Here is a 23165-nt window from a genome sequence, read left to right as displayed (position 1 = left end):
GGCCTCTGGACATCACAGAGAGAGGGAGAGCGAGAGAGAGAAAGCAAACTAATGCAGTGATAGCATTGTCAACATGGACGCCTCTATGCCGACATGTCAGAAGTGGCAGTGCAGCATTGTGCGTTTGCATCTTACTTTCACAGGTGACGTGATGTCCCCGTGACACATTACAAATTAATTTGCAAACCATGACAACAAAAGACAAAACTAAAATGGACGGATATGAAATGATCCTAATATGTGGCTTTTTTAAACGCTACTATATCTGCTAAAATTACCATTCCATAAAAAAAGCTTTGCCATTGCACAACAAATACACAGAGGAAAGATCAAGAGGAAAAAATTATTTCACGATACTTCCCCAAAAAATATTGCTTTGAAAATAAGTTAAAGGCAAAAGAAAATGGCTTGCATCATCCACTTACAACTGGCATTTAACTAAACACATGTCCACACACATAATTATTGAAGTGCTGCTAATAGCAGTCCTATTGTTGGTGGTTTCCTAAGCTTAAAGTTTTAAAATAAGAGGTAATCCAGCAGCTGTTAAATTCAGTCTTCCATGCCAATCAGACAATAAATTAATATGGTACAGTACCTTTCTTTGCAGATCCTTTTCTCATGCATTCATACGACAAAGAATCGTTCAGTAGGTAAGCAGGTCAAAGGTCATACTGTGTATATCCCAGAGTTTCAAGGAGCTTTCCTTTGGGGTGAAGGGGGAGATGCTTCAGGCCATGTCCACACGGATATGGAACCAATCTTTTTTTTTTTCGTTTAAGAAAAGTTTTCCATAAACACGGAATCGTTTCAAGAAATGTGTGTATCCACATGAACCTACTGAATACCACTGAAACCGCTGTAGTATATATGCCAGGCCGGTAAGTGGCGCTGTAACGCTGCCACAAAGTACACCAAAAACAGAGAATAAGACAATCTCGTCAATAATGGCATTCAACCACTAGGGGCGCACAGAGTCTATAATGTGTATCTCACTGTAGCGAGCAGGTTAAACCCTTGGCTTTGCGGGGTACTATTAGTAGCCTTTGTATCTCAACTCTAGACGAGGTTTGCCATGTCCATGAATAAAATGATTAAACCTATACCGGCAAATGCAGAGCTGTTCAGCAGGGCTGATGGTCTCCCTGTAGCCTACAATATAGAAACGTTAACTATCGGTGACGTTCCTGATACCAGCCACTTCCATGATCTTTAGACATATGTTGCAAACACATCCCAGCGTATTGGCCGCTCCTGCACATCACAGCACAGGCTAAATGATGCAACATAAATATACATTATATAAAGTCATGGCATAATGTGTTTTTATTGAAAAAGGGGCGTCAAGTAAGCTAAAGTCTTGTTGGAGTGGACGTCACAGTGCAACCGTGTGGTCGTCAAACCTCTCACTTTACTATAAACGTTGTATTTGCGAGGGCTATATATAGAGCATCCCGAGTATGTGTGTTACACTCAGGGTTTACATTTCATTTCATTTGGTCCAATATTCAAATATTCCAGAATTGCATGTTGTATTAAAAATAAATATTATTTCTAACACGTTTAGCCTGATTTTGTTTGTGTTATTGTAAAAACGTAGCCGCCGCTAAGCTTTCTGGGAAATATCCGATGAAGGGAGGGGAGGGGTGGATGGGAAGAGGCAGCTGTGGAGAGGCTCAGTAGCTGTTGCTGGCGGAGAGAGGTGGGGCTATGGCGTCATCGGTTCAGGAAAGATGCGTATGGGTTGTAAACACGCAAATGCAAGGGTGGCGTCTTCAGATTTGTTCACTCTGGGACCCAGTTTCAAAAATCTGCGTATTCTCCCAGAACGTATACTCCCAGAACGCTGGTTCCATCTGGACGAAACGTCCATAAGAGAAAAAACTTTAGCGGATACACCTAAACTCGTCTCCGTGTGGACATGGCCTCAGATCCCCTCATCCTACCCTCATCCTACCCTACGCTCATAGCAGCAAGCTGAAGTGTTCTCGCTTCTCCCATCTAATCCATCTCCCACTCGATCCAGATGAAAGCATCTGCTTCACAGCATTGAGATACGGTAAATGAACAACATGGACATAATAATAAATAGAGGTTTTGATTGTGTGGACGTAAAACGACATCATTTCTTGAGCAACATTGCAGCCAGCTAAAACATACAAATGCATAATCAATTCTAACAATCAGCAGTGGTCGTCTTCATTTCACCCTGGTTCCCAACACAGTTGAGGTAGGGGATGAAGTTCAGTTCCTTATCAGTGCAGTTATTAGTGTCAGTTCCTCTTCAAGACTTCTGGCCAAACAGCTCAGTTCTCTCCTACAGCTTCACTCCCACTTCTTGTTTCAAGTTCTCACAATTTCCTGTATTATCCTTTTCATAAGCACAAATGACCCCTGACCCCTAAGCCCTTTCAAGTCATTCCCCGCCCCCCCAAACTAATAAATCCCTGAAAGGCTTAGCATCGCAGAGACACTTTCCTGCCCCAAAGGCGCCTCATTCACCCTTACTGGTTTGTATTCCAAGTTCCTTTCCAAAGTCCTTGGACCCTGATAAGCTAGCGTCCCTTCAGGAATCCATCCAGCATGGCGTCTCCCCTCTCCGTCAGCCAGTAGCCAGCCATGGCAGCCACGCCCCCGATGAAGATGGCGGTGAAGACCATGTCGCCCTTGGCGGCGAGCGTCGCGAGAGCGCAGATCACAACGCCGAAGAACATCTGCTGCAGGACGAGGACCTCATCTTCCGGGATGTTTTCAAACACACTCTTCTCTGAGCCAGCTGATGAGGCGCAGAAGAGAGAGAACGTTTGCCAACAGAGTCTGAAACGCTGACGGGAGTTTCTGTGTTTGTGTGCTACTTACCCGGAGGCGTGTTCTCCACACAAATGCTGTCTCTTCGGATGAAGCCATTGGCACAGTCACAGTGGAAGGAGCCTTCCTCATTGATACAGGCCTCGTTCAGACCTGGGCACGCTATTGTGCGTTCACTACATTCATCTATATCTGTGTGTGGGAGCCAAGCAAGGGATGGTTTTAGGAGAATGGGCTACATGCACAACTCCACTACTTCCTGAAATTAGTACAGCTTCTTTATTTCCTGTCATCACTATTGGATGAAGTGATTAATGTCAGGTGTGCTGCAGTCACAACAGTGATCAGGCACACCTGATTAATCAGTTCATCCAATAGTGTAGGACAGGAAATAAAGAAGCTGTACTAATTTCAGGAAGTAAAGAAGTTGTGCATGTAGTGTATTGGGAGTAGCTATAGAGACAATATGACTCAGAAATACAGTCGATAAGTAATATTCACTTACCAAGACACTTGGCTCCCCTCAGTCTGTAGCCACGGGAGCATTTCTTACAGCGGGCAGGACCACTACCCATGCAGCCCACGCATGCCTGGTCACAGCCTGGATACGAGCACAGCAGACAGGTCAACATTACATACTACAGGTCAGCATTAGATACTACAGGTCAGCATGACATACTACAGGTCAGCATTACATACTACAGGTCAACATTACATACTACAGGTCAGCATTACATACTACAGGTCAACATTACATACTACAGGTCAGCATGACATACTACAGTGCATCGAGCCACTAAGTGGCTACTAGTGTTTACTGTTTATATCAAATCTTTTCCTGCAAGTGAATACTGCAACAAAGATGACAACATTGGCGTGTTCCTGCACCTTTTCCACAGAGAACCTCTTTTGAAATGACAATTTTAGCAAAATTACAAGGCTCATGAAAACACTCGGTTGCAGGTTCAACGTTGTTTTCTTTTATGACTAGATTAAATAACAAATCTAACTGCATTAAAACTTTTCAAAAAACCTGCCACTAAATCAAGCATTTTTGGCGACAATAGCTGCAGAAACACTCCACAAAATCCTGAGGGGACTGAGTAACAGCAGTATGTTGACACCAGTAACGTATATAGGGACTGAGTAACAGCAGTATGTTGACACCAGTAAATAAGAAAGCCTACCTCTGCATTCATACGATCCATCTGTGTTGTGACAGTAGGTGTTGGTGGGGCAACGGGCCAGCTCTGTTCCGCACTCATCAATGTCTAAAAGAGACATGAGGGCAATTTGACGTGAAACGCTCAGGTGAAGTCAAACGCTCACTCAGGCCGCCGGCACGGACCACAAAAGACGTTTCACACATGAAGCCGGACTCACCCACGCACTTGTTGTCATGGAGGATCCAGCCTGGTTTGCAGTCCAGGCATTTGTAGTCCTGTGGTCCTGCACATTTCTTACACGAATGGTAGCAAGCTAAATACGAGAGACGGAGAGAGAACGGGAGAGTCCATTATAGGGGACATTCACACCAAAAGCGTTTTTTTTCCAGTCAGAACGCTATGAAAATCATGTTGAGAGCGCTTCCATTGTGCACAAAACACAGCGCACGGAGCGTTTGTTTTCCCCTGTAGTCGCGTGCAGTACAGATCAGAACACAACGACCACAAGGACGGTAGCCAGCTGGTTTTGTCTGTTTGATGTTGTTCACTGTCAACATGAAAGCCAGATTATTGCCAATTCTGGCAGCAGCCGAGGTTGAAAATCCCTCGATCCCCCCATGGCCGGCTCGTCGAATCAGCGGCAGCCTTAGGCAGGCTTTCTGTGTGATGCTACTGAGAAGCGTCTGGGCAAGTAGTGGGTACATGGTCTTTGTAGTTCTTTTCACTCGTCAACATGGCTGCCGCTGCGGAAGCAAAAGCTAGCGAGGCTATCGTAGATGCAGCAATAACTTCAGTTATTTCTCAACTGGACAGCATTTCCAAAATATCAAAACGTTTATTAATCCAATCCAATTATTAATCGCTCATGCGTTAGTTTGTGGAAATTCCCGTGCAATAATCATAACTCTGGCCCCAGCCCACATCACTCTAGCGAGCACATGTTAGCCTACATTAGCTTCCACAAAACACACACACAAAGCTGCGCAAAAGCGCTTTACATTCTTATAGGAGATAGCGAGGCAGCATAGTAAATAAACACACATAGCACTGCGCTCCCTTTTCATCAATGAACTATTAATAGCGCAAGGGACGGCCACTCGTCAATTCGCTGCGCGTAGCCAAACACTCCTGGCTGCTGTTAGCCGCTAATTAGCAACAAACATTTCAACAGGTCCTCCGGTCGCAAACGTTACGTCAGAGGCATGGCGATCTGATTGGTTGAAGTTAACACGCACCAGCTGTGATAGACAGATGGGTCATCCAATCACCTGCCAAGTAGCTTGGAAAAAGTGCCCGCCTCCGTCAGTGGGTTGGATTACTGCATTCCCAGATGGACTGGTTTAGTGAAACGTAATGTGAAGCTAAACCGTCCATCTGGCAGCGTCAGGTTAGAGAAAAGGTAGGAGGAGTGAAAAAGACGATCAGGGCGCTTTTCCTCACAGCGCCCTCACAGCGCTCCTCCAAAAACAAAAGACGCTTCGATTAAAAGAGGAGCACGTCTAGCGCGTCCTTACATAGAGAATGAATTGCAGAAAGCCGCTCCAAAAACGCTTTTGTTCTGAATGTCCCCTAAAGTGTTGAAACTGTGTTTGAGGTACCTGCACAGGCTCCTGTGCTGTGGTTGGAGCTCTTCTCTCTGTAGTAGCCGTCAGCGCAGCTCTGGCACAGCTGGCCAGAGTATCCCGGGTCACAGACACACCCGCCGTCTCCCAGGCGAGTCCCTTCTCCCTCACAGCGGCCCAGACCTCCACATACTCCACCTGGGCCGGACGGACACTCTGTGGTGCACCAATACAGCATTTAGTGCTACAACTCTGCAGAGATCATGATTACCACTGCTGATTGTGTACGGTACATCGTTGTGGAAACAGCATCATTCATCACAGGGTTCAAATAGACCTCAAACTTTTTCTTTTTTTATTAATGTTCTACATTGATGTATCCTGTGTGTCATGCTTCATATATCCTGTGTGTCATGCTTCATGTTAGGGATGTTCATTTTGAAAAATTTCCATAATCGAAAATCTGGGAAAATTAACGATCAATTATCGATTATCGATCATATTAATTATTTTTTTTTATTTTTTTTATACAAAATGAATGCCTATGGCAGAAAATACGTAAGACAACGTGTTCTCCTCAATGAACTCTTTATTTCAATGTGTCTCCAACACTGCTGTCCCCGGCGCATGCCGGTGTGAATTCCCCATGTTTAAAACAGTTTTGTTGGCACAAAGGCCCGTGCCCAGCCAGAAAACTAGAGACTATATGAAGCTCCACCTCACGTTAGTCGGCTGTGCAATGGAGTGGGGCGAGGAGGAACGAATTCCACCCAAACCTAGTCCCAAAAAAAAAAAAAAAAAAAAATCAAATCAAATTAATAACAAAATCGATAAAAATTCCACATGATCGATTCCATTCCTTAACGATCAATTATCGATTTTCGATAACTGATGAACATCCCTACTTCATGTATCCTGTGTGTCATGCTTCATGTATTCCGAACCTTTGCAGTCAGGTCCAAAGCGTCCTGGTGGACAGCAGAGCCTCAGCTCCTCTATGCACAGCCACTCAAACAGGTCCGGGGCCTCCTGCTGCCTACAGGACACACAGCACGATGCTCATGTCAGTGATGTTTGAGGAGTTAACAGTTATCAGTGCACTATGTAATAATTACATACATAGCTGAGGTTAATATTTAATTTGTCACAATATCAGAAAAATAAAGCTGGAATTAAAACAACGTTGCTTGTGGTTGATTAAATCTAAGTTAGACAAATTGCTGCTTCCTTTATTCCAGGGATTCAATGTTTTCTCCCCAATTGTACTTGGGCAATTCCCTGCTAGGCTGTCCCGGTCGTGGCTCCACCCCGTCGGCTGATCTGGGCAGAGTGGTAGACTAGCACATGCTTCATCTGATACACGTGAAGTCGCCAGGCGCTTCGTCTCACCTGACAGCGAGGAGCTGCACTGGTGGCATCACATTGTTCTCCCCCAGTTTCTCCCCCCCCCCGAACAGACCGAGGCACTAGTACAATGACACCCTTAATCCGGCTTTCCACCCGCAGACACCGCCAATTGTGCCTGTATGGACGCCCGACCAAGGTATAACACGGGGCGCGAACCTGCGACCCTCGTGACGGAAGGCAGGGAATCTACTGCTGCCCTGCCCAGGTGCCCCGAATAAAGACACTCTTTTAACTTAGGGAAATGTTCTAAATTTTGCTGTGCTATGAAATTACAGCTATAGAGTGTTCATCTCTGTGATACACACTCTGAATGCACGCCCCCCACACACACACACACACACACACACACACACACACACACACACACACACACACCACATTTACCTGTGGAACCACCATGTCTCCACTTGGTCCTCTATCTGCTCCAGGAGTTGGTTACATTCAAAATCTGCTTTCTCACATGCAGATTCAACGATCTCTAGAAGCCGAGTCTCACTGAAAGAAGAGGCCAGGCAGCAGTTAAGAGATATGAAGGCCACAGTGAAACAACAGTACACATGATGATGAGGCAGATGACTCTGGGTCAGTAACCAATGTCTCTTCTCTGTAAGAACTTAGTATAATGCAACATGCCATGATGTCCTACACTGGAACTAACTTACTAATGCGGTGAGGCCACTCTTACCTGCGGGCATATTTAGCCAGCTTCTCCTCTTCCCAGGCCGTGTTACCGCCCCCAAAGTTCTTATTGGCTGTTCTCTCCAAGCCCTGAAAAGAGTGAAATCGGTGGAGGCCTGGCATCAAACATCTTGCCCCATAAAAACATAAGCATGGATGGACTGAGCATACGATAAGAACACTGAAGCATGGACTGAGCATACGTTAAGAACACTGAAGCATGGACTGAGCATACGTTAAGAACACTGAAGCATGGACTGAGCATACGTTAAGAACACTGAAGCATGGACTGAGCATACGTTAAGAACACTGAAGCATGGACTGAGCATACGTTAAGAACACTGCGGTACCTGAATGAAACGTTAAGAGCACTGTGGTACCTGAATGAAACGTTAAGAACACTGCGGGTACCTGAATGAAACGGTCGGTGAGTTTTCGGCACGTCTGGCATGGTGCCGTCTGCACTCTCACCACAGAGAGCTCAGAGAGGAGCACCAAGGCGGGCAGAAACGGCCAGGCCCACCACATGGCTCACTATTCAACACAGTGATGTAGTACACAAACAAGTGTAGTCAGTGCTCATCACACCAGTATCAACAAAAACAAAGTCAGAAAATCACTCATGTTAATATAATGCTTATTCCCCATAGAACTTATATCCGTTTGGAATGACTATGGTGGTGTTGTACTTGTAATATGGAGCCAAGTCATAAACATTTATATCAGCCTTAAAAGGTAACATTACATTTTAAAATGATTGTGGTTGCTTTGCCCACTACTACATCCCTGCAGTGTAGGCTAGAAAACGAAACGTCACACAGTAATGTGACAGTAAAATGAAGTTATATTCAGTGTGTTTTGGAAAGAGGACAGATCGAGCTGGAGAAAACCTATGGCTATGGGGATGGATGAGCGGTTTGATTTCTACAGATAGCCGCCTAGGCTGCCTAGCTGTGCCTGGTCCTGGTCGGGATGCTCTGGTCTCAACATAGCCAGTTAGCTCAGCATCATCAGCACCAGTCAACCAGCAGCAAGCCTACCACAGTATGCGATGTGTTTTTAACTCTGCTAAGAGTCTACTCGAGCAGCAACAGCAACAATGTCCTGTCACTAAAATATCAGTTGAGCACTTTGTGGCAGTTTTAGTAAGCTAAGCTAACGTTAGCTGGGTTTAGCTGGCTAGTCCGCTGCTCCTACCTTGGTGGTACAAAGCCAACACGTCCGCGGCACCGACTGACGATTGTCTGATTCCTCGCTGCTGGTTCACACTAATGTGACGTTTTGGGCACCCTGTTTTAATGCTTCAAACGTGACATTTTTAGTTGACAAGCCACAATAATGGCCGGCCAGCTGTATGGCCTCCTGATAGATAGAAATAAAGTTAGCTATCTAGCTATCTAGCTTGCTAGGCTAGGATGAATGACCAGCTTCTAGTTGGTTCTCCTCCTGGCTGTTTTGCTCGCTCGCAGGCGCAGCTGAGCCGCATCAGCATCAGCTAGGCACCGCCTAGCCTAACCTCGCGTCACCAGGCTCTTTTAGGCACCGCCCAAACCCGCTGCCTGGGAGGAGGAGCCGTCAGTAAGCTCGCCGAGAAGAGCCTGGTGACGCGAGGTTAGTAAACTCGCGTCACCAGGCTCTTCTCAGCTGGGAGGAGCCGTCTAGTCTGGGCACCTTCCACCCCGCTTTTTGTCATGGGGCGTAAACCACGGAACCAGAATGAACACCGGAAGGCAGTGCGCCAAAAACATCTGTGTTGCTGTTAGCTTGATGTCTCTTCCCTCGATTAATTGTCTGATGCAAAGCTTCTGTATTGGCTTAAAAGATGTGAGATTGTGAATCCGCAATGTTTCTAAAAGAACGTCGGTACGTCCATCTTTTGTTTTGTTGTTTGCCGTTCTGATACTTGGGTCAAATTGTCAAGTTAACGTGAAAGTTGACGAGCTAGAAACGCTGCCATCCGGTCTAGGGCGGGCTCTAGGCCGGAACCAGTAGGGTGACAAAATCAATTGTGGGCGGGAGCCAGGCTCTTTCTCGCCGAGAAGAGCCTGGTGACGCGAGGTTAGGAGCAGTCAGTGGTTAGTTTAGCCCCGCCCCAAACCAAGGACGATGAAAAAGAAGGATAAGACAATACTTGACGGCTTCTCATTAACATTATCTATTGTCTCCTCCTGGCTCCTGTTTTATTGCAGACCGCAGCAGATTTTTTTTTTACATCTTTATTGACAATATTACAAAGTACATGGAAAACAGAAATAAAGACCAAACAAATAAGACAAATAAGGACGTCATTATACAACATTAATACGTCATTAATACAACGTCATTAATTACAACAGAGCCAGGGGGGATTAATAAAAAAAACAAAAAACAAAATAAAAAAATAAAGAGCCTGTTTGAAAATTGATTTTCAGCTTTTTTTGTACTGTTTTTCATTCTTCAATTTCGATTTTTGACAATTTTTCATGTCTCAATTAGCTGCAGATGTTTTCAGAGGCTGAGGAGCAGGAGATGCAGAAGACAGTGCCTTGAATGTTAAAGAGGAGATGATGCATTCATTGTTTGAGTTTCTGTAGGTAGGTACTGCTCTTTATTCTTTGTCTGTTCAGCCATGGCAACTATCCAGTTCCTCCTCTATTTATTCAAATCAAACCTCACTGTTGCTGTTGGAAACGTAAAACGTGTCACTTCCTGTGTGGCAGAGGATGTTTCCCTCCAGGTAAAAGAGCATTCCAGCCTGGTAAACCAGCCGGTCTGGATGTTTCCCCCCAGGTAAAAGAGCATTCCAGCCTGGTAAACCAGCCGGTCTGGATGTTTCCCTCCAGGTAAAAGAGCATTCCAGCCTGGTAAACCAGCCGATCTGGATGTTTCCCCCCAGGTAAAAGAGCATTCCAGCCTGGTAAACCAGCCGATCTGGATGTTTCCCCCCAGGTAAAAGAGCATTCCAGCCTGGTAAACCAGCCGATCTGGATGTTTCCCCCCAGGTAAAAGAGCATTCCAGCCTGGTAAACCAGCCGATCTGGATGTTTCCCCCCAGGTAAAAGAGCATTCCAGCCTGGTAAACCAGCCGATCTGGATGTTTCCCCCCAGGTAAAAGAGCATTCCAGCCTGGTAAACCAGCCGATCTGGATGTTTCCCCCCAGGTAAAAGAGCATTCCAGCCTGGTAAACCAGCCGATCTGGATGTTTCCCCCCAGGTAAAAGAGCATTCCAGCCTGGTAAACCAGCCGATCTGGATGTTTCCCCCCAGGTAAAAGAGCATTCCAGCCTGGTAAACCAGCCGATCTGGATGTTTCCCCCCAGGTAAAAGAGCATTCCAGCCTGGTAAACCAGCCGGTCTGGATGTTTCCCCCCAGGTAAAAGAGCATTCCAGCCTGGTAAACCAGCTGGTCTGGATGTTTCCCCCCAGGTAAAAGAGCATTCCAGCCTGGTAAACCAGCCGATCTGGATGTTTCCCCCCAGGTAAAAGAGCATTCCAGCCTGGTAAACCAGCCGGTCTGGATGTTTCCCCCCAGGTAAAAGAGCATTCCAGCCTGGTAAACCAGCCGATCTGGATGTTTCCCCCCAGGTAAAAGAGCATTCCAGCCTGGTAAACCAGCCGGTCTGGATGTTTCCCCCCAGGTAAAAGAGCATTCCAGCCTGGTAAACCAGCCGGTCTGGATGTTTCCCCCCAGGTAAAAGAGCATTCCAGCCTGGTAAACCAGCCGATCACGTGAACTCACATTTCATACGAAGAACGAAATGAAATGTGAGTTGACGTGAGTGGCTGGTTTACCAGGCTAAAAGCATTCATGAACTAGATACACAAATCACTTTTCTGTTATATCCATCAATGATACAAAGTAGCAAAACGTTTATTTACAGTACATGAAAACGTCACAGTTTTCAGTTCTTGCTACTTGCTTAGTTGGTCATCCTTCACTCTCAGACCCAGTCCATTCCACTGGCCTTGGGGCAGATGTCGGGGCTGGAGGGGGGTGTGGCGAGACACGGCTGCAAGGGCACCGTTTCCCAAGAGTCCTCGGCTCCTCCCCCGACACAGTCCTGGGACAAGCCTGCAAGGCGTAAGACAGTCGCCCCCGCTGCGAAGCCCGACAGTCCTCGTGCCAGGGCTCGGGACGCCGCCCTCAGCCCCCTCGCCCTCCTGCGTCTGGCCGACGCGGTGCCCACATGCCGTCCTCCGGCCAGCTCGGTCAGAAAGGCCAGACTCTGGGAAGGGAGGCTGAACAGGTGAAGGCCGCGGAAAAGCTCCGGCAGTGGGCGGCAGCCGTCTGGAGGCTCCGGTGGCAGGGACTCGAACTGCACCAAGAGAAAACGCTCCCCGGCGCGGCCTTGTAAGTAGTCTGCCAGGATGCAGCTCAGCGAAGCGCTGAAAACATCTAGATGGGGAGTGGGGGCACGGCAGCTGTTGTCTGTGCTCCTCTCTCTGGGCGTGTCTCTCTCCCAGCCCCGGGAGCCCCACTCATCAGCCTTTGCCCAGGCCGCCTGGGTGAGGACTAGCACCACCTTGCCCCCCTGCCTTTGCAGCTGGTCCAGCCGGGAGTGGAGCCACGGCACGGGGCCCAGGACGCCGAGCTCAGACTGGCTCCACAGGTCCAGTGACACGCTGAAGCCCAGGGCCTGGAGGGACGAGCCCAGCCGGCACATCAGGCCCGACAGAGCCTGCTCCCCATCTGGAGGGTACAGCAACACCACGTGACCACCGCCCACAGCGCCTGGAAAACAGAGGGAGACCCTGAAGAACCTGGAGAACCTGGATAAACTTCAAATCCCCAAATGTCATTTAGGACAAGATTAAACTTAATGATCCTCGTGAGGAAAATGGGCTACTGCAGTAATGGACAGTAACGGGATACAGAAAAGAAGAATATTCACAATGATATCATAGTATATTTGACTAGAACAGTAGGAACACTAGAACATGTTATTGTTATTGGATGAAAGTATGAAAAGTTATGAATAGCAGCATTAAAAGGATGTTCAAAAGAGCAGCATCCGGTCTGAAATGGATTTTAGGCTCTCATACCTTTTACATCATCGTCTTTCAACCATCTCCACACATAGCCTGGATGGAAAACAGAGTATACATTCAGGTATTTGGCTACGGTAATCTATTGATATTTTAGAGAGACAGCTAGAGAGACAGATAGAGAGACAGATAGCTAGAGAGACAGCTGGACAGACAGATAGAGAGACAGACAGACAGCTGACCTTTCAGGAGCCCCTGTGCACAATAGGCACCTAGGATGGCCAGACAGATTAGTAGCAAGACGAGGAGGAGTGGCAGGCTCCACCTCCATCGAGATGCTGGAGAAGAAACGTGAAGACATCACAGAGGATGGTATATTATATATATGGACAACACTTACTCATCACAACATCAGCAACCTCACATGCTACAGTTACTGCAGGAAACAATCTGTCATTACTTATCATCTATTCTAGCCGGTGCTAGTTGATAAGAGTTCAACATTGAAGCAACTTAACCCAAATAAATACAATAAGCAGTTAATCAGTCTGGACAATAATTAAGTCTTACTTGCAAATGGACATTGGGGCTCCAGGTATGACTTCATCCCATGGACCTTTATCTGTAATTTGAGTAGGAAGCACTGATTGAAAAATATGTTTATAATTGCATGTAAAATAATATAATAATATAAATATAATATAATAATATAAAGTATATTTCATATATTAGTGACGGAGAGAGACATCACCTGAACACAACGTGAAGGGTGTGATGACACATTGAACTCTCCATTTTTCTGAAAGTAAATAAATAAATAATTGACTGATTGACTGATTGATTGATTGATTGATTGATTGATTGATTGATTGATAGGTCATGGAACAACTTTGGATGAATTCATGGACTACAGTATCATTTAGAATAAATAAACAGCATGTTGCACAGATTCTGTGGGCTCATTGAATGTTAGTGTGAGTTGTATTTCATCATAACGCTGACATACTATGAACCGGAGATCCACATCCTGGATAGTATCACAGTGTGCATAAGTCATATTCTGCTATTCATTGTCACTGGAGCAGCTTCCAAAATTGTTACTTGATGTCACAGATTAGTAGACTCTCAGATTTCCGCTTCTGCAGAGACTCACATGTTGACTAATGTGGTCAAAATGTTTGGGGAAATGATGTGAATCCTGTTTTAGGATGGAGTCTGGAGTCTACTGTAGCTCATGAAGTCATCCAGAACCACTTAGAATGAGCGCAACATTCAAATCAGCTTGAATTCCTAGATCACCAACATTGCAAGCAACCAAAAGTGGAGGGCTCAGAATAATATGATATCACAATATCATATCATATCATGAACAATATTCCTGTGACCCTATAAAGAACTACAAGGAAAAGAGAAAAAACATCAATAAGAACTCAATGGAATGGAAAATATAAAAGTGGTAGGAAATCAAATGAGAAGAAATAAGAACAGAGTTTGTACCCAGTGTGCGTGACGTGAGGCTTTCCACTGGTGGCTCTGCATCGTCTGTCTGGAGCCGGCCACCTCCTCACAGTGGCCTCCTGCTGAGTCTCTCTCACACAGCCACAGTTCTGCCTCCAGCCTGCAGGGGGCAGTCACGTTCCAGCTCAGCACGGTGCCGCCCTCCCGCGTCTGAGACTCCACCATGGATACAGACACATTGTGCTGCATTCTTTCAAGTGCTTCTGAAAATGAAAGAAAAGAATAAGAAGTCATATTTTCCTCTACAAATCCATCCTGATGTACGGCTGAATATGAGTGAACTTTCCTTACCTTGTTGTTTTTCGAAGGGACAGTATTTTGGACTGCGAAGTGACTTTCCCTTCCACCACACCTGCCAAGCATGAAAGGTTATTTTATATTCACACTAAATTGTATAGTTTGACAATCTTGACAATCTCTTATCACTTGCAAAGCTACCTGGAAGCACAGGCATGGTGCAACAGATTTGGATGAAATGATCATTTCTCTCTGGCCCTTGTGCTAAAAAGGAAAGAAAACAATGTTTTACACCGAGAATATGAGGGATCAATGTTGGTAAACAAACAGCAGCTTATAATGGGACCCTATGGAGCCAGCCTTGAGTATCTCGCGCTAGCAGGCTGTGCTTTTGACTTAATTCCCTTCATTTTAAAAACTGCGACAGTTCACACTACTTTAACACGACATACATATATTATACATCAGACCCTTGAGCTGCCTACTTCTGCTCTCACTCAGAATGTCAAAATAGAAGCGATGTGATGTATCGTTTTTGAGATATTAATCTTTGTTTGGCACAACTACTAATACTAATACATACTAATTCACTGCTGCGGTTCCGGGTGGCATATCCGCGTGTCCGACGGTGTCATGATGTCACGCTGATTTGTCCTATACTGATTTGGACTCACCATAGATTGACCATAGGTTGAGGCGATGTCTCGTCATAGACGCTGGCTCAGCCTGACTGGGGGCGTGGTCAGGGTGGGGTAAATCGCACGTTCGATCCATTCAGCAAAGTTAGAGTTTAGCTGATAGCCCAGCCCAGGCAGACACGATCAGTAAACGCACATCTGAACAGACGTCTTGTGTTCTGCTCTAGAATCCCCAAACCTGTAGTTTCGAGCCGCAGCACTGTCCTTTGGTGAGTCAGCCCATTGAGATATATGGACGGTTTTAACCCACTCGCGTGCCAGCCATATAACATTTTGTGGGCGTTTCCACACATGCCGACTGTCTCTATAGACCATAGACATGACCATATGACTGCTAGAATACATTTAGCATTGACTGACCCATTCAAAAACCTCTCTGGGTATCTCATTCCAAAACATCTGGCACATGAGCACCTCGTGGCTGGTGTCGGGGTGGTCCAGTTGGAGGAGGACCACATCTCTCCCTTGGTCAGGCACAGCTTTAAGTTTGGGAACTGAGATGGGATCACATCACATCACATCACATCACATCACATTGGCTGGTGTATTATACTCAACAGCACTAGTTCTGATACCCATTGAAGGACACAATCACTGGCCATTCAGTCAGGCCTTGCTCACAGAGTTGGCATGCAGCTTCTCCTCTCTCTCCCCGGGGGGCTTTCATAGTCCACTTCCCTGGCTGATTCCATCTTGCTCAGGTGTGCTCCATCAATAGCTAACGAATGGAGCTTTCCATGGTGCTGAACCCTTTGTTCACTCATTTTGGCCACTAATTTGCCATTTTGCCCATTTAGTCGGCCCTAAATGACCTAATTAAAAAGTCTGCCCCTGTCACTGTCTGCACGGGACCCCTGCTGGTACGTGTATGATGTAGGCTACCTGATGGTAGATGCTGGACTAGATGAACAGGAGGTCAAATCAGAGTCTGGGAGAGCACACTGAACTATTCCAGTAGCCTACATGTTTAATACAGTTCAAGACAAAGGTTCCATTGCAATTCCTAATATCAAAACATTTCTTACCATTGCACTTCTTGAGAGGAACATTTAGGTTCTTCTTCAGAGGAACATTTAGGTTCTTCTTCAGAGGAACATTTAGGTTCTTCTTCAGAGGAACATTTAGGTTCTGGGAGCAAACTGAAAGGAGGAGTAAAGAGGAGTACACTTAAGAAGAAGAAGAAAAGTGTGCATTTCAGTGTGATGGTGCAGGGAGTGTAGTACTTGATCTCACCTTCTTCTAAAGACGGGACTGTGATGTTGTCATTTGTGTGGGACTGTGCATGAATGTGGACCACGACAGGACTGCCAAACTCTACTTTCTCTGTCAACAACAGCCACTGCAGGAAAGACATACTGTAGATGATGTAGTAGAGTGTAGACTTAAACCCAAATCAGAACCCAAACACGCGCACGCACGCACGCACGCACGCACGCGCACGCACACACACACACACACACACACACACACACACACACACACACACACACACACACACACACACACACACACACACACACACACACACACACACACACACACACACACACACACCACAGTAGATTCCCTGGCTGCCAACACAAGGGTCGAGAGCCATCCCAGGGTGCAAGTGGGCGGCTGCTGCGTGGCCTCGCCTGCCCTATTGGCGCATGTGCAAATCGAATCATATGTCTCCCCCTCTCTCCCTCAGTCTCTCTACCCCTCTCTCTCCCGTAGTCTCTCTACACCTCCCTCAGTCTCTCTACCCCTCCCTCAGTCTCTCTCTCCCTCAGTCTCTCTACCCCTCCCTCAGTCTCTCTCTCCCTCAGTCTCTCTACCCCTCTCTCTCACTCGCCTCTCTCTCCCTCAGTCTCTCTCCCCCTCTCTCTCCCTCGCCTCTCTCTCCCTCAGTCTCTCTACCCCTCCCTCAGTCTCTCTACCCCTCTCTCTCCCTCAGTCTCTCTCCCTCTCCCTCAGTCGCTCTACCCCTCTCTCTCTCCCTCTCCTCTCTCCCTCTCCCTCAGTCGCTCTCGTGTGTGTGTGTGTGTGTGTGTGTGTGTGTCACTGATGACATCATCAGTGATGTCACAATGCTATGTATGACATCACTGATGACATCATCACTGGTTACATCTGTCATCAGTGACATCATCACTGAACTATAGCCTTGTGTGTGTGTGTGTGTGTGTGTGTGTGTGTGTGTGTGTCACTGATGACATCATCAGTGATGTCACAATGCTATGTATGACATCACTGAGAGTGAATTTATAACATCACTGATGATGTCATCAGTGGGACAGACAAACAGACAGAGCCCTAACTCCCTTTTACAGTATATATAAAATAATAATAGATTATTTTGTCTTTTGGATTCTTTGTCTCCATGGGCCCTTCTGTGTGCCGGTGTTAATACCATGTTTCCCCTTGTGAACGACATCGTAATCTCTGCCCATAAAAATGTTTTCCAGCTGGTTCTCCCTTAGTTCAAACAGTGGTTGATATCTATTTTGGAGCTGTATAAATGGCGATGTTGTACAATAAAATAGGATATTACGAGGTAGCTATTCCCTTCACATCTGCTCAGTGGAAACAGTCAAAGTAAGCTACCTCTTGTGTGTGTGTGTGTGTGTGTCACTGATGACATCATCAGTGATGTCACAATGCTAAGCTACCTCTTGTGTGGGCTGTTGCCACATCACAGCAAACAGGAGTTCCCTGCAGAGTTCAGGGGAGCCTGGGGAGCTGTGACACACTTTGATCCCAGCTGTAACACAGATGGAGCAAACTGAGTGATTAGTAGAAAACAGGAACGTGCAGGATAGCTACAATGTGTGGAAGTAACCGCATGTGTTTATATGTGTGTCAGAGTGGATTTTCAATTGGAAATTTATTATATCATACCTCTTGGCTTGGGTTGCACATATCGACCACTTCCCCATGTAGTTTGCTTTTTAATGTATTCATCCTCATCACCAGACTCCTCAAAAACGTCCTTCTCTTTATCCACCTCTGTAGCAATTACACACCAAGGTTATTATAGTTAACGAAAACTAACGAAAAAACGAAAACTAGAATTGAAAAAACATGAAATAAACTGAAATAAAAACAAAAACTAAGCTTTACAAAAAAACGATAACTAACTGAAACGGTATTGTGTGTTTACAAAACTAACTAAAATAAAATAAAATTGAAGAGAAAATGTCCTTAGTTTTAGTCTTTGTCAGTTTACAGTATTTCATACATAATAAGTCTATATTTTGAGTGGAGATGAAATCTATTTTCCTAAATCTATCATATTTTATGACCCTTTTGAATCTCACCCCTGACAAACACCCCATATTACAAAAAAAGAGGAAAGGGGCAAAAAAACTAACACTGAAACTAATAAAAACTAAACTAAAACTAAGCATTTTCAAAAAATAAAAAATAAACTAAACGATCAAACCCACCTTAAAAACTAATGAAAACTAAACTGAAATTGAAAACAAAAAGTCAAAACTAATAAAAATAAAAACTAATGAAAAAATCCAAAACTATTAAAACCTTGTTACAAACTCATCAATGTCAGTCTCTCAACCACAGTCACTTAACATTCCACTGGCACCATTACTCTGTCAAACCAGATCAGAACACGTCAAAGCAGCCTGATGAAAATGCAGGAAATGTCTACTTGCCAAAGCATTTGATCACCACCTGACAGTGTTAGATAGAAGAATGTTTGCTATGTCTTTATAAGTGTTACTTTTTACAAGTGTTTGTTGTTTTTTACCTTGTTCATTGCTTGATATATTTTTCTGTATTGTTGCTGATAATGTGTATTCTTTGATTTTATATTGTACTGCACTGTATTGTATTGCATTGTAAGTCGCTTTGGACAAAAGCGTCTGCTAAATGACATAAAGTAAAGTAAAGTAAAGTATGACAGCTACCTTGGACTGTGATGAAGATCTGTAGGCAAGGTTCGCAATCTCGTCTGTCTGAGCAGCACAAATGGACTTTAAGCTCCACACTTCTAACATTCACTGTATCCTCTGGATCCAGAGGGATAGCATCGTACTGAAAGACTGGGGAGAGGGGAGGGTGGTGTTCAAGGTTTAGACAAAATGACCTCAATGATGCAATGTTCAGACTAGGGGTGTCACGATACACTCAGTTCACGATACGATACGTATCACGATACTGGGTTCACGATAACGATACGATACGATACGATTTTAACAATATTTTTTTAAACTTGAATAATGACAATATATGACTGGAAAAGTAGTATTTTATTTGAAATGCACAAATACAAAACATGCTGTTGTGGGAAATTGTTATTACAATAACAACTAGAAAAAACATGAGATTGGAGATAAGGCTTATCTTGAAATAGAATGAGTTACACCGTCACTTAGATTTACTTTGAACTAAAAGGTTTCTCAGCAGTATAAATTCTCATTATGCATCTTCAGTTTTTCTTCAAACTCAAACAACAAGACTTTTCTTAATCTATTTTTTATGCATCTTCAGTTTTTCCTGTCAAGTAAACAGTTTTGCCAGAAACTCAATTGAATGGTTTCTCTCCTGTATAACTTCTCATGTGTCTCTTCAGAGACTTGTTCAACTGAACTACTTTCCACACATTGAACTTCAACGAACAAAGACGTTTCTTAGTCTATTTTTTGAAGAAGAAAAAAAAAAAAAAAAGTTTTTTTTTTTTTTTTTTTTTCCCCGCGATATGATATTTCATCTCAACGATACATATCGTGACGTTTTACTATCGCGAAATTTCGTGGGACGATATATTGTGACACCCCTAGTTCAGACTAATGATGGCGTTATTATGCCTGAGGTGCTGAACTCTCACCTGAGCTCACGCTGCAGTTAGCCAAACCCTGGGGAGAGAAAAAATGTGGATGAGCATGGTGTAGCATGGCATGGTATGGCATGGTATGGCATGGTATGGTCCGTGAGCAGGTGCCAACAATCTAGAGAACTATCTCGAGAAAAGTCAAGAAGGCACAAGACTCTTGGAAATGGAGCAGTGGAGTTAGATGGCAGCATGCTGGTACTATAAATTAGTAATGCCCATTAAACTCTGATCTCTCTCTCTCTCTGTATCTGTCTCTCTCTTATCTGTCTATCTGTCCCTGCAAAAAAAAGGTACGTAGGCTATTCAGTTTTCCTGTTTGCATAATTGTTTACCACAGCCATCAGAGCCATGCACACAAAGCAGCAAGAGAGGTGGCAGTTTTGGACAGAGATGGACAGAGAGAGCTCCAACAATTACAATTTAAACTTCATCCTATCCGTATCATCTATTAAATGACACCCTGTGTGAGGATTTTCAATGTTTTTTGTGTGTGTTTTTTTAAAGCTCAGAATGATATATGATAGTTGAGACATGCAACCCTAACGAACAATCGATAGCCTATTAAGTTAAAGTACACAAATGTTCCTATGGGGCTACAAGACTGGCCCAACCACCTGTGTGCATGTGGAGAAGCAGAGCACACTATGGAGAGAAGCAGAGCACACTATGGAGCACTGCCTTGTCTGCCCTCTAGTAACCCTTGCAGCTCAAAAGACCTTGAAATAAAAATGCAAAGAACCATGTAAAGAAATGGGAAACAGTCATATATAACCATCATGCTTCTAATAGAGTATGCCTGCCTACCTACCGTGGACACATTAAAAGTCAGAAGATGCATGGATATTAGGCTACAGTCAGTAGACCTATTAGCATAATCATTCCTTGTAGGATTTCTACACTTCCAGCTGTTTGGTGGCATCATGTTACCTCGCTGCAGCTCAGAGGAGGTGGCTCCTCGATCATCTCCAGCGCACCTGCCGACGAGAACAGCCACAAGTGCAGCAGCAGTGGCAGCAGAGAGCTGGGGACCCGCGGCACCCAAGGGACCGTGAGAGCCATTCCCTGGAGAGCACAGGGTCCAGGGAGGGGCCTTCCCTCCGGCTCCGAGTGTCTCTTCCCCGGGCTACTACACTCCCCTCATCCGAAACGCAGAAAGCCTTTTTACCTCTGGTGCCCCACAGCAACACAGCATGACACTCCTGGTTTCTCCATAGCTGCTGGCAAGTTACCGCCCTGTGACAGACCGGTTTGCCCTACTCCTTACTGGAATGACGCTCTGGCAGCCTGCGGGGTTTTGCTCCACACAGCCTGGTCAGTGAATGATTGACAGCTCGGGGAGGGGGCGGGGCGCAGCGCTGCACGCTCAAGTGGGATAAGATAAAGCCCAGTGACACATGTGAAGTTCTAGTCAGTGTCAGACAGGTAGGCAATTATTTTTCCTGGGGGCCACATGAGAAACCCAGATTGTTTCCACGGGCCTTTATTTTTTTATCACTATAAAAATCTTTTTTAAATATAATTAAAAATAAATAATAAATCAAACTAAAAAATCTCTATCACGAAAACACGATTTCAGACGGCAGCCCGTCTTTATTGTCACACGAACACACTACAACACATGCATGCGGCCACTACACACACTCATGACGGTGGCCGGTGAAATATGTCCTCTGCATTTGACCCATCCAGGCTTGTCCTTTCCTCCGGGGGGCAGGCCGGGAGCATTGGTCGCTATTTCTTTCCAGCGCCCGGGGACCTTCATTGGACCATCATTGGACCAACTTTAGATGTTGTCGTCACTGGTCGGATGACGATCTTCTGCATGTTTTTAGTGGGGGGTTATGTACGGAGGAACCCCCTGGGGGGTACGGGGAGAACATGCAAACTCCACACAGAAAGGCCCTTTCGACGAGATAGCCCACCTGGGCAGTAGGCACTGAAGATATGGGGGGTCACAACTCCAGCACCCACAGCGTCCCAGGTGAGAATCGAACCCAGGACCTTCGAGCTGTGAGGCGACAGCGCTTACCACTGCACCACCGTACCCTTCCACTATGAATCAATAAATCAATATGATATCCAGTCTGTAATAACAAAGACCCCATTTACACCTGGCATTAAAACATGTATTTTGCGTGATCACATTGCAATCGGATCAGGCTTGACCACATTAACCTGATTACATTTACACCTGGCTGGTATGTCTCCAGTGTCCAGATTGAGATCTGATTGCGATCGGATCAGCCAAGCTCCATGCGTAGAACAGCAGAAAAACAGCAGTGACTGTTGTTGTAAGTGGATTGAGAACACATTTGCATTTACACTTGTGTTCAATGTGGTCACAATGAGTCCCTGCCCACCTCCGGAGGTGGTTTGGCCATTTCGGATCACAATGCATCCTCAATGAGTCTTGGGTGTATTTACACCTGTATTTTCATGTGGTCAAGCACTATCTCTGATTGCAATCTGATCACCGAAAACACATTTTAGTGCCAGGTGCAAAGGGGGGTCAATAGGTCAGGCAGGCCTGTTTGGCAACATGTAGCCTAAAAGCCTAATGATTGCGGCTGCTGGAGTGTAAGAGCGATATGGTGTTAATTAATAGATTACACTGGTCAGTTAATTAATGATTACACAGGTCAGTTAATTAATGATTACACGGGTCAGTTCAAATATTTTGTAGGTCAAAGCCTCTCACTGAGAAGAACGATGGGGGGGATTAGATTACACTGAAAGAGTTCTGTGGAGAAAGTGTGAAAGTGAAAGGAGTGTGTGGGAAAGAATCCTGACCTCTGTGGGTCAGCTCTTCACAGCACATGGCGCACAGCTAATCCCCACTGATGTACCTTTGTAAATATAGAGGTGAGTAAACTAAGGCATCAAACAAATATAAACAAACTAGTTACTAATACTAATAAGTAACTTATTACTTTCAAATGAAAGGAACTAGTAATATGTAGTGTAGTATGTATTACATTTTGACAGTAACTTGCCCAACGCTGGTCATGTTTCACGAAATTTGCTTCATTACACATTCCCTTCCCTGTTTCTCTCCAAAATCTTGTCTGTCTAAAGTTGAGATGTTGGCGCACAAATGGCTTCTAGCAGGTATGTGACCTAACATGTTCACCTCCTGACTCCTCCTGTAAAGCAGGTGAATCATAATTTGTCATGGTGGCATGATGTATGGAGCATGACAAAGCACATTTTAAGATATCTGAATGCCACCAACCAGATTCAGTTGAGATTCTTACCACAATAATCATAGAGAAAAGCTTTTTAATGAGGCAAT

At 45.1% G+C, this 23165-nt stretch overlaps 2 protein-coding genes across 2 annotated transcripts; both read right to left on the bottom strand.

The window, feature by feature from the left end:
• Positions 1-2555: 2555 nt before the first annotated feature.
• On the bottom strand, positions 2556-8149 carry creld1b (cysteine-rich with EGF-like domains 1b; the record flags this gene model as incomplete). Its single annotated transcript, XM_083638401.1, has 10 exons — positions 2556-2776; positions 2860-3000; positions 3314-3409; positions 3996-4079; positions 4192-4287; positions 5573-5752; positions 6481-6572; positions 7328-7438; positions 7629-7711; positions 8033-8149. The coding sequence occupies 10 exons, from the start codon at positions 8147-8149 to the stop codon at positions 2556-2558; spliced, it is 1221 nt and encodes a 406-aa protein (XP_083494527.1).
• A 2983-nt stretch (positions 8150-11132) lies between these two features.
• On the bottom strand, positions 11133-21114 carry LOC310778583 (uncharacterized protein). The gene is made up of 16 exons (XM_083639058.1): positions 20801-21114; positions 19868-19895; positions 18948-19082; positions 17920-18027; positions 17691-17782; positions 16273-16378; positions 16065-16178; positions 15400-15533; positions 14543-14605; positions 14396-14456; positions 14084-14307; positions 13338-13385; positions 13157-13208; positions 12829-12924; positions 12644-12682; positions 11133-12332 (listed from the first exon to the last, which is right to left on the bottom strand). Exons 1-16 carry the CDS (start codon positions 20930-20932, stop codon positions 11542-11544), a joined length of 2223 nt encoding a protein of 740 aa, XP_083495184.1. The 5' UTR covers positions 20933-21114; the 3' UTR covers positions 11133-11541.
• Positions 21115-23165: the final 2051 nt, after the last annotated feature.

Source organism: Poromitra crassiceps (genome assembly GCF_964638095.1).
Source record: "Poromitra crassiceps genome assembly, chromosome: 6".
Taxonomy (NCBI): domain Eukaryota; kingdom Metazoa; phylum Chordata; class Actinopteri; order Beryciformes; family Melamphaidae; genus Poromitra; species Poromitra crassiceps.
This window is presented reverse-complemented; position numbering and strand designations above follow the sequence as displayed.

Bases quoted from the DNA above. Each gene is read 5' to 3' on its own strand.
- LOC310778583 (XM_083639058.1), bottom strand. From the start codon at position 20,932: ATGGCTCTCACGGTCCCTTGGGTGCCGCGGGTCCCCAGCTCTCTGCTG. The intron at 14,457-14,542 runs GTAGCTTTGCAA...CATGCTTGGCAG, and splicing joins CACCATGCCTGTGCTTCCAG to GTGTGGTGGAAGGGAAAGTC. The intron at 14,308-14,395 runs GTAAGGAAAGTT...TTTCATTTTCAG, and splicing joins TCCCTTCGAAAAACAACAAG to AAGCACTTGAAAGAATGCAG.